A 12,053-nucleotide genomic window follows, 5' to 3' on the forward strand; every position below is an offset into this window, starting at 1 on the left:
TCACAATGTCAAGCGACGGCCGGAATCACGCGGCGCAGCGAGATAACGGACCCAAGTAGAGCCCCACAGCGTTACGGCGTAACAAACCCAAACAGAAGCTTACCGTTCAAAACTCCTGAACCGCTGGCGCTTGTCGTACATTTCCACGTTGTTTAGCGCAAATTACACGGCAGGTGCATTTGAGGCAACATCTGGGTTACTTAACCGGCTCTACTTAGGAACGCCCGTTGTTTCGGTTTTTACGATAGTAAGCGAAAAAAGTGGCCGCCAAAAACGATGAGTTTAAAACTGCGCAGCAAGGCTCGGGCACTTACGAGATGAAAAAAAGCACTAAAATTAAAGCAGTTCCACTCATGTGAAAGCTATCGGAAGTGCACAGCAGGGATTCGCCAGAGAGGCTGTGGCGCCGTTATGCGCTCATTGCTAGCCCCGCTCACACTCTTACCCTCCCTGTCTCACTCCTCTGTCGATGAATTGCACAGAGGTTTGTTCAACGCAATTCAAATTTCCCGCCTTCAAATTGCTAGCGCGCCCTCTGCCTGGAACAGCACGAGCGGTTGTTGGGTTCATTTTGTTTTTGCTTTAATCTCACACGTGCCGGAGCCTTACTGCTCAGTTTTGAGCGCGTGTCTTCCGCGGCCACTTTTTTCGCTTACGTAAAAACCAACCCAACAAATGTTCCTAACTAAATGCACGCGTTCGCTGCCGGTTGATTACACAGATTTTGCCTCAAATGTGCCTGCAGTTTTCTCTGCGCAAAATAATTGGGAGATGTATGACAAATGGCAGCGGTTCAGGAGTTTCGAATGCTTATAACTTTAAATATGAACGAATTATGACTGTAAATACCTTGTTTCCGAAGCTTCTGTGTTAAAGCCGTTACGGATACGCCATGGTGCTCGGTTTGAGTCCGTTATGTTGCTACTTCGCCTGTTTACGGCGGTAGCTAGGCATCGTGACAGCGAACGAGCAACGACGTCAAGGTGCCCCAAATGCTCTGTACTTAAGAGAACAGGACTCCGCTCGTGCTGTTCCAGGGAGGAAGCGTGGGAGCACTGCGAAGGCGAAAAAGTTTAATTGTATTGGACAAACCTCCGTTCAATTCATGAATAGAAGTGAGACGGGGCGGCGAATAGCGTGATGGGTGGTAGCAGTGAGCGGATAACGGCGCCAAAGCTCGTTATGGTGAATCACTGCTCTGCTCTTCCGACGGCGTTCACGTTGAGTGGAATGGATTTTATTTGTATGTTTATTTAAAGAGTAGAGTGGTACGACAGTTTTGAGAGCAACATACCACATGCAGAGAAAGTTAACTAAAATTGTATGCCCGTGCACATGACTCCGAATAACTGCTGTTGAAACCACAAAGTGCCGTAATATATGGTTGTTATATTTCTCGCGCTTTATTATAATTTCATCATGTCTTTATATTAGTTTGTCTATCATGGATACCTTAGACAACCTAACTAGAGACGCACTGTATTCCAGACAAATTGATTACCGTGTAAAAGGTTGATTGCCATTTGTTTATGGAAATGAAATGTATATAAATCCACAGCTCTTAAACCAAAACCTGTGTGAATACTTATTTTCAAGAAGGAACCACCGCAAGATCGCTGACACGAGGCGGGTGGGCAGTCAATTTTTTCCTGAAAATTATGAAATGAACCTTCATTTGACAGAACGAAATAGATATAGAGAATTGAAATCAATAGGAGAATAGTAACGGGGCGATTTAAAACAACAATTCAGGCGATAAAATATTTACCACAGCAGCACTTGTTCGCATGGCAATTTGGTGAGTGACACCGCTTCCTCCCATGCGCTTCCTTTTTTCTGCAGGAACTTTCCGACGCATTCAGTAAGCAGGAGCCGAGACCAAAGCTTATTTTGTTGGTCTCGGCGTTCAATGACGAAAGCCGGCTGAAGCAGCTTGCCAAGTAAGAATGACCTCGTTTTGCCTCTTTAGCTATATTCTAAGCCCTCAAGCAAATTTGAGTTCGATCGTAGGTCATGTTTGGCACAATACTTCTGCATGGGAGTTACCACACAAAGTAGAATTTTAGGGATAATATGGCCATTGCAATCCTTCCCAAGCGCCGCCGCTGCCTTAGGCATAAATCACGCTACAGCCATCTATTGGCGCAGTAGCGAACGCCCGCGTTACCCTGTACCCTTTTATAACCTCTTGCGTCAAAAGCATAAGGTTAATCATCAGAATCAAAATGCCAAAACTGTTGAGCGTTATCTCAAGATATCTTTGATGTGGTGCTTATTTGCACATGTTTTCAATGGGAAAGCATTCCTTTTCTGACTTTATGCGCTGCTACCAGCTGGTAAAAGAAAAGGGGAGGCTGGTCCCGTCTCAAACAGTACTGTTTAAAAACACCGAGTTCGATGCTCCGAGTGAAAACGCTGAATTTGAGGCTCTATTGAGTTATTTACCGACCGCGTACATCCCACGCGGTATATCACATGACGGTGCTCAAATAAATCACGTCTCAAAGGAATACACTTCCTTAGTGTAAGAGAGATTTGTTTTCTGAAGTACACAGAAAAAGACTAAATTTGCATGAAGTAGCATCATATGACCTGCATAGACGAAATATTGATTGCCACTGATGCATTCTGTATCACTGACGAAGCATTTATTTGAATAGCTCATTTATGTAGCGCTCTGTAGGGAACCAAATCAACTGCTCTTCATTGCCAGGTACTCCGATCTGCTTGTTCTTACAAATGATGTTCCCTACGAGGGTAAGGACTGCCGGCTGCATGGAACAATGACAGCAATGACCGACACCGCAGCGATGCTTTCTATGGTAAGAGGTACATCCTTTCTTCGATTTCTGTGCTGCCGTCGACTTTGTGGGCGCAGTGAAGTGTGCGCACGAGACGTGCAGGTGGAGGCAATCAGCCATTTCGGTAGAGTAGATTAGAGGCACCACGGAATGCAAACGAGATGTCTTTTTTTGACAGCAAATCCAATGCAACACCCTACAAATTAATTAAAGTATAAAGACGCGGGTTTAGAACAACAGTGCAAGGCTGAAATATTTCCGTGTGTACCCAGCCTGAATAAGACCCTATTCTGGAATAGTGTAACAGGCGATTTTCTCGAAAATACCAATGCTACCGTTTTCAATGTCTGCCTTTTAGTGACAGGAAATATAACTACAATAAACTCCCGTTAAGACGAACTCGGTTAAGACAAATTCTCGCTTATTCCAAACAACGTGGTAACGTGTCTTTGGTTTTCCATTGACCCAATGCAAAAAAAAGTCCACTTAAGACGAACAGCCTTGCACATACTCGTCGGTTAAGACGATAAACTTTGGGGATTACCACAACTGCTAGCGATTCTGGGTAGCGAACATGGCAGACTTGAGGGTGCGGCGGGGAATTCACCCGACCAGAGGGAAAGAAAAGTGAAAGGAAACCACCGCGCACAACGAATGTGGGCCACAGAGGAGTAGGGAGCGAAAAAAAAAGCATAAGCTAGCACTTCTCCCACCCTTCATTCAGCTGAGCCAGCGTCAAAGTAAACAAAAAAAGAGCGAGGACGAGGGTTGTGGACGTCCTGCTATGGAGGAGAGAGGCGCAAAACTACGCCCATAAAATATATAAAAGAAAGCGACCACGAAGACTTCCTGTTAGCTAGCGTAGCAGGTCTCCTCACCAATGCCGCTTCTCAGCGGGAACTTGTGAGTTCATGTCGGTTCGTTTCGCGAGTCCCACCGCGTCACCGCCGAGAAGGCAAGGAGTTTCCTCGGTCTCTGCTGCGTTGTCGCTTGAAGTGGTGGGTGTACACTGTCCGTCGCCACTTCGACTGGTTAAAACCAGGCAAGAGCACTTGAACACAGTCTTCTATCAAGTTGCGGGGTGAAATAAATGATTTTTATGTATTTTTCCTCCATTTTTAGTCCGCTTCATTCACCGTCTGGAAGCAAGATATTTGTACACACCTGGGAGTTATCCCGATCCTTTTTTTGGGGGGAGGGCTTCTGATAAGACGAAAGACGAACTTCTGATTAGACGAAGAGGTTATCATGATTCCTTCGACTTCGTCTTAACTGGAGTTCACTGTATTGGCTAAAACTTTTTTATCAGCGCTTGTCGTCGACTAATCGCTTTCCCCGAAATGTGTAAATCATTAATACCATACGCGTCTCTAAATTTTGTAATTCCTGTCGAAGTCACGTTATGAGTAATGCCTGACGACTCTATAGCTTTATAATAAGCTCTTTAGGGTGCATCTCAAAACCTAACACCTTGCTTTGCCTTCTACACGAAGCATTGTTGCATGTTTGAAGCAAAAAATTATAAACCGTGAAAGCAGCCAGCAACGCTTCGCCGGGATTCCGGCAGCTGCGTTCGTGGTTAGCTCGTCTGGAGCCTGGATGCACACGCTGGTCGGCCAGCTTGCCTTCGATAGTCAGTCATTTAAATATGCAATATTAACTGTACCGAAAGGAAGCGAGCACGAACTAGCGCCGCACAGGACAGAGCCTGGTTACACCGGCCACATGGATAAAAAACCCTACGGAAAGACAGTGAAATCAGCAAGTACTCGTGTTAATCAATTATTCACTCAGCATTTTTGTTAAGCCTAAAGATCACGTGCATTCCAGAACCGGCTCCTGGAGCTCTCTCATGCACTGCACGAGTCCAAGGGCGACGTCTGTTTCTCGACCACGCTGGCCGTGTACAAGTACAAGCTGCACATGGGCCTGCACAGTGCGGGAGAGAGCTGCAAGCGCATGGCTGAGACCACCTACGGCGAGGTGAGGGGAAACCTGAGCTCGCTGTAGGGCAAACATCAATCCACGATGCAGAGCAGCAGATCTAGAGTTCCTATTACGCTAGCAAGAATGAACGGTGTGTGGGATAGTCATGCATGCGCTGGAGCTGCCGAGTACATGAAGTAAGCATCGGGAGCACCGATTATCAGCCGACGAAGATGCACCCGTGGCTATCGTAATCTGCCACTCCGTGCATAGGCTGGCACCCGCTTCTTCGTTATTGTTTACACTCTTGAGGACTGTACGTCTGCAGTGTAGAGTGTACGACGCGAAGGCCGAGATGGAAGAACACTGACGGGAGCACATGCAAACAAATTCCGCCACAGAAAAAGCTCCTGTTCAAAGATAGTACGGGCCTGAAGCTGGAAGATTTGGGAGATTTTTTTTTCTAATTTGCCGTCTGTATTCTGGGAGAATATTCGGTTATCTTAATTTTTAAACTTACCTGCTATTTTCACGCCATTTTACGATTAGGGATTCCTTCAAACATAGGACTAGCACTTTCCATAACATTCAGTTAACGAATGTACTGTCTTGCTTATCAGAGCTACAGCTTCTGCCAGATCATAAGCAAAGTTATAGGGCTAGAGTTGCAGTGGGCAAGCCAAGAGCTCCGAGAACTTCGCACCGCCCGCGAAGTTTTGGGGAAGTTTTGTAAATTTTCTTAGTACTCGTACTTTTATTAGCTCGAGTACCTTGTCCTTTTTTTGCAAAAAAATAGATTTCATTCACCTGCATGTATCAATGTCGCTAGGAGGAAAGGCTTTATAACTTTATCATGAGTAATTTAGTGTTTTAGAAAAGTTGGGCCTGTCCCGGATAACTCTCTTTGTTGTCTGGAAAATAAAGTTGCATTATCTTGCTAAAAATGAAAGTTATATTTTATAAACATTTATAACTTAAGTTCATTACAGGAAAATACATATTGGAGCCTACAAAGCTAAAATGTGCTTTGTGTTGCTTAAAGCCGGCACGCGTATTATCGGGGACAAATAGCCCAATAGAAAGAGGGGTCTTAACTGGATAACCAGGACGTTACGTTAAGGTGGTCTGTAATGAATCTACCTATCACAGTAGATCGAGTGAGTTGCAGAGAGCAGATTAAAATGTGCGGGCAAGAAGAAAACAAAAACAAAAACGTAATAAGGTAAATTGGGGAGGGTTCGAAGCTTTTCATGGTCCCAACTGAAGTGCTGGGAGAGGAAGTCCTTCCCTCTTTTAACAAAGTACCGCTTTTAACGTAATCAACTTTCTGTAGCAAAGGCCCCTTTGTAATGACAAGGGGTTACAGGGAGTATAAAGCTGCTTGTGTTAATGTGTAACCGGGTGATCACCAAGTGAATCCGTGTTTTCCGACCCTGTTACAGGCTTGCCCCCCTGCGGAGTCTAACCGCTCTGTCGAGGTGTCCTCCCTGACGTCCTACACGTACAACAAGTTGCAGATGCTTGCATTTGAGGACGAAAGAAGCCTTCGCATCAAGGTAACCTATTGTTTCATGTGTCGATAAGGTCATCGGGGATCTAGCGGGCCCAAATTGTCGAACCCGAGCCACTATCATGGCTCATTTTTGCCTGTTGTGCCCTATACTCGTGAAAAGTTCGTGGTTTCGGTGCGGCAGGCAGCTCGAAAATTAAATTTCTTATTTAGTTGCACAACAGCAACCACACAGCCGGCACAACTGGCACGTGTCATTTGTGCTGCTATAGCAGTCCGGTTATCCCTCGTTTCCTCATCATTTATCGCCGCATCCCGCGGTATTATTCGTCGCCCTCTAGCTTCCCGGAGTACTCAAAAGGTAAAACTGACAAGCGAAAAGCCACATCATACTTTGTAGCACGCAGCAGGTGGCAGCTCCTAGCCTGAGTACCATCGCTGTTGCAGCAGGAGGCACCCGGGGGGATCATGAAGCGTCGCCATTAGGGTACCGGGAGGGCGTAGGCTAACGGGCGTAGAAGCTGGACGCAGGCTTCCGACCGCCACCGCTGGTGCCGCCGATGCACAGGTTTGCGGTGCGACTCGGCGGCCGGCACAGACGCGCGTTAAAAAGCCGTGGGTTTTTTTATTGCTGCCTTTTTATTGGAATGATACCCTGGGTTTTTTAACGCCAATGCCAGTTGGCGCCACCACTCTCGCTGGCATTTTCTTTGGGTGTTTCGCCCCGCCGTTTGTATCTGCAACTCGGTTTGGAACGACCCTCCGCCCGCTCCAGCCCAGCCTTGCATGACGTTGTCGATAGCCTGGCCACGTCGCCCTGGCTCGCTCCTCCCAGGCCCTCCGCCTCTCTTGCTGCTTGCTACTGCTGTGTCCGTGTCTTCCCTTTAGACGGTAGTCTTTCTTGGGCTACTTGAACGCAGAAGTTTTGGTTTGTCTGTCTGTCCGTCCATCGAATCAGCCGCCCGGCCAAAGTTAGCACGCAAGGTTAACGAAACGTTTACATACCCACAGCTATTCCTAAAGGTGTTAGTCCAGGGGTTAGGTTGCCAGTTTCACGGCGTAAAGGTGCCGGGTTCGATTTGCGGTACCTCCAGAACTACATTTATTTCTTCAGGTTTCCAGATTTTTGGTGTGACGGACGGACAAAGCCTGGCCTAAACAGCTCTGCTGTTTAATAGCGAAGTGCGATGTGCAGGCCAAAGAAGCGCCTTGTCACCAGCAGATGCGACCGAAACAGCGGTCAATAGCACTTGTGCTTTGGCAGGTTTGTGTTTCTGCCGCATCCATGTAAATGAGGCTGTTATTTCGCTCTCTCAGCTGAGCTTCAGCGCTTAAGAAGCATTAAAAGTGGATGTACCAGCTCCGTACCGAAACTCTTCCTCGAGTACAAACGCTCTCGCGTCTCACATTTTAAAACATGAACGTAGATGTCCTCTGCAACTTTTTTAATTTGGTGAGATTTTTATGCACTTGTAATCGGCCGAATGTCGTCAGCTTGCAGCTTCTGTCCATAACAATAGACTCATAACATCCTATAGGGGGAGGTTTAACGTCTATCACTTGAATAAGGATTCGTTTGAAAAAAGCTACAATGAATGACGCGATGACTCCATTGCGTTAAAAGGACTACAGCTACCCGGCGGCATGTAATACGTGTTTATAACCGCGGCAAATTCATTTTGTGTCCTGCTCACGTCTTCAGTCGCTTTGACCGAGTTACCTGGGCGTCGCACTACTTCCTTATGTACAGCTACGAGGTGAGGGGGCATTTATGACAAGTACTGGTGGGACACTGAGTGATCCTATGTTCCATTTCTGATCATTTGCTTTTGCGTGAGTTGGTTCATGATTCCTTTAAAAAAGCTCAAAATATCGGTCAGTGTCTCTTGTAAATAAACGCAGCTCAGAGTGACCACTTGTCCTGCACTTGTCTATTGTTTGCGGCCTTTTTAGAAACTTTCTGATTTGTTCCCTATAAAGCGTATACGGATGTGACAAAACTTTTTTTTTCGTTTGCTCTGGCCAAAACGTATACACAAAAACTTTGAGGTCAACAATGTTATTGCGCATGTTCGGAAAGGCCACCATCGTTCTTCGCAAAATTGTCGCAAGTGGCACAGTTCCGCGAATGACCTGTTTGGTACGAGGATGTCTAGGTGGCCTGGTTGGCATGCGCTCATGCTCAAGTAAGAACAACGTGCGAAGACGAATACGTGCTAATGTACGGACACAGTTAAGATTCTACACTGATAGGATTTATTAAAACAGCTCAGGCACAATCGGCGCATTACTAGTCTCCAAAGTGATAGTCCAAAAACAGCTTTTAGCTGATAGACCGCATTTTGTTTTTATTTGCGCCCACAGGGTTACTAGTACTGCCAGCATCTCCTTAATGTACTACATCTGCAAGTCGCACATTTGCACTATGTGGAGTATCCTAATTAACCCAACCAGTTGCTAGTGCACCGTATACTGTATCTTCGTTTATGGTTATTTTACCATTGTGATTGGGCGTATTTTGTGTGCGTACTGTGCTCATGCGTACTGGTCTTGTTTTTTTTTTTTGCCAGATGGACACTTTCCGTAGCCGGTACAATCGAGACTGTGTTGCTGTTTTCGGTGTCGACATGGATACCGCAGCCGCCAACTGTAGCAGTGCCCGCGATTTCGCTCGCCTCAACACTGTGCGCACTCTGTTGGGGGCGCCAGGTAGGTCGCCATCTAGACGTTGCAGCTGCTTACAAAATCGCAGTGCTGTGCTCGAGTTGTGGCTTCGCACCAGGAAATCGGGCCCAGATACGAAATTCTGTGCGGTGGACTCGGTTCATCATAATGCCGTGTGTGTACGTGTTGGTTTGAGGGCGACGAAGAGTTAGGCTTTCCTCCTTGGTGAGACTGGGGTGTGGTGGGGGATATTTCCTCCCCTTAAGTCGGTAGTGAATGTAACACTATATGGGATACGTAAGTAAGACTGCTGCTCCCATTGCGCCCCAGGTTATACGTAGCAGGAAGGCCCGTCTGGTGTGTGCTTGGGCTGCGGCATGAGCTAAAGACAAAAACATGACATGTGCATTCCTTGGCAAGCCAGCGTGGAGTGCTGTGAATTCTTCAGCGAACTTCCCTGTATCTTTGACGTACGAAAGCGCCTATGGCCGTATGACATGTTTACTTGAGCTTACGTGGTCTTACAAGCTTACGTGACAGTCCAGACGTGTAAAGTAATGATTAGAACTTCGACATTTAGCAAACACGAGTGCGGCAATTTCGGTGAAATTTTCAGCTACAAATAGAAACATTTAGGGTTAAAGGGGATAGTCAATGCAATACATGTCCTCTGGCTCATATTAAAGGGACTGTTTTATATCCGGAGGTAGCCACGAGAAACGTCTAAAGAAATTGGCGGAAATAATTTCAATTTGGCACTAAAGCTTTTGAGATACGAAAGGTGGAGTCTTGTGGTGTCAACAGCTCCGTAGGTTTCAATACGTGAATCGGAAACCGCATAAAAAATGGGAAGGAATATATTTTATAATTGTTTAGTTGTGGACTAGTTTATAAATACCTCTTTTCATCTCACGTACGGCTAAAAGTGTGTTGCTGCGCAACTCAATGCTAAATGTTGCTAGGAGGCACAGGGCTCCATCCTGGGAGAGCCCCACATCTTAAGCGTTGGATATGGGGACCCCAGTCCCGGTCTTTTCTGGGATTTCTGGGTGAAACAGGTGCAAAGTTGTACCTTTAAAACTTCCTGTTATGCCATAGGGCAATCTCTCTCAATTAAAAAAATCGTCTGGGCAGCATACGTATGGCTGGTGGACATAAAAATTTCGCTTTCAAACGTTCTAGGGCTGTATCAGGAATCCCGTTCCGGCTCGTGATGTTTTAAGTGACGTCCTTTCGTTTGGGACAGAGCGCATATACTACATAAAAATCGGTTGGCTGTCCATTTAACTCCCACTCAAACGCACATGTCTCTTGATGCTCCAATGATGAATAAAAATTATTTGAAATTGGCAATCCTACGCTACGTAAATTGCACTCACTAGAGAGTTTCAGTTAACCGTTTTCGACGGTACGCTCCGGTATCGGCTCAGGGCAACTGGAGCCAATAGCTTTCGCGGCCAAGCGCGCCACGCGTGAGCAGTGGAGCTTCCGCTTGCTATCGTAGCGGAGCGGACAGTGAAAGACGGTCAGCTAAAACTCGCTACTGTTGCACACGTGTCCCGCGAAGAGACCGTTAACATTGAATAGCGTCAATCAATGAAGTGTGGGGCAACGGGTCATGGTGTAGCTGATGGGGATAGTAGGACCTTCATTTCTCACGTTTTAACTACTGCGCGAAGCCAAGACCAAGGCAGCTATCGCACCAAGTAGCTGCTATCAACGATGTCGCATTTTGCGTAGCTTCCTCTTGCTAGCAACATTTGTGTAACACCCCTTGCTGCCAGGTAACGCTCGAAACCCATTGTATGTACATAAAAGGAAAACGGAAACAGATTCCGCGCTGGCCTGGCGGAACCTGGCGGAACCTTATCAGAAATCTGGTGCTAGTTAGTTGGCTCGTGTCCATAAAAAAATCGTAACAGCGCGAACAAAACGGGACGGCGAATAGAAACAGGTAGGACAGCACCCATTTGTGTCCTATGTGTAGATCTATTCCTCCGTCCCGTTTTGTTCGCGCTGTTACGATTTTTCATGAACTTCCTTGGTTACGGGGCATCTAAAAATTTCGCGTTGAACTTGTATTGCCGAGCCCGCGCCATTCTTTTTCTGACCGATTAACAATCCACGCCGCAATTTTTAGGCGAAACCAAAGAAGAAACCAAAAATCAGGCATGCTTAGAACTTTCTAAAGGATGTGAAGGCGCAAACCTAGTTGGGTGTTCTGTTGATGTTCATGTTGAACTTTCTGTTGGGCTTTGCGGCTGCGTTCGTCACCACTTGAGCAGTCCTTGTACAGAACCCTCTAAAGCTGGTTCCGCTCCCTTGCCATCACCATTTCCCGGTGCGCGCTGCGTCACCCTTTCTCAGAGCCTTTCTCATTCACTGCCTTTTCCCTATCCCGGCGCGCGGTCCCTGGCTCACGCACCACGGTTCGCGCAATTTCAACTTTTTTTTTTGACCAACTATTTTCTGAACCTCGCAACACGCGTGCTTGAAACAGATATATAATGCTTCCGCCTTAATAAGGATCACTAAAGAGCGAATGTGTGTCTGCTAGTGCCTAAATCCGACGCTTTTCTCCATTTTCAGGTGACAGGCGGCCGCCGGACGTAACACAGATCGGGGAGTCGTGAAGTCATCAGCCCTTGGGAAATAAAGCCTCGACACTTTAAACTTCTCGAAACTATATAGACACATCTGACGAGAAATATTGCGTTCGTATAAATGAGACACCATTGCCGTCTACGCTTTTTTACCTCATTTTCGTTACTAAACTAAACTAGTGCTTAAATGAGTCATGAAGACAAAACACAAATTTGTGTTATTCGAAAGATTTCCCGTTTTAGAGTGCCTTCGGCGCTTGTCCGAATGCAAACGATGCTTTGTTCACTGAGAAATTATTTAATTTAAATTAAAATTTAGATTTTCTCGCTAAATCATGCGTTTTCGTGGTCTGCAATGACATCACAGGGCACAGGGCCTTGTTTACCATTAGTTAACCTACACGGAGCCGCCACACCACGGCAATCCATTTTCTGCCTTTGGTTTGTTTGTGAACGTATTTGTACCTGGCTTGTTTTATTCTTGGAGACAATCGTTTTGCGAAACGTGGTGCTCGCTCGACAAATACGGTCACGTAAGACATCGTCACT

General features: G+C 46.3%; 1 protein-coding gene across 3 annotated transcripts in view; it reads left to right on the forward strand.

The window, feature by feature from the left end:
* The window catches only part of LOC144151406 (uncharacterized), a 103,591-nt gene extending 91,936 nt beyond the window's left edge, over nt 1–11,655 (forward strand). For all 3 annotated transcript variants that reach the window (XM_077682446.1, XM_077682447.1, XM_077682448.1), the window contains 6 exons: nt 1,843–1,940; nt 2,714–2,822; nt 4,632–4,784; nt 6,170–6,283; nt 8,808–8,946; nt 11,491–11,655. In XM_077682446.1, coding sequence (XP_077538572.1) covers nt 1,843–1,940; nt 2,714–2,822; nt 4,632–4,784; nt 6,170–6,283; nt 8,808–8,946; nt 11,491–11,534 — 657 coding nt within the window. In that variant the 3' untranslated portion in view covers nt 11,535–11,655. The remainder of the gene's footprint in view (nt 1–1,842; nt 1,941–2,713; nt 2,823–4,631; nt 4,785–6,169; nt 6,284–8,807; nt 8,947–11,490) is intronic.
* The last annotated feature ends 398 nt before the right edge of the window (nt 11,656–12,053 follow it).

This window comes from Haemaphysalis longicornis, unplaced genomic scaffold (genome assembly GCF_048455015.1).
Source record: "Haemaphysalis longicornis isolate Haplotype H1 unplaced genomic scaffold, Haemaphysalis longicornis Haplotype H1 scaffold_9, whole genome shotgun sequence".
NCBI lineage: Eukaryota > Metazoa > Arthropoda > Arachnida > Ixodida > Ixodidae > Haemaphysalis > Haemaphysalis longicornis.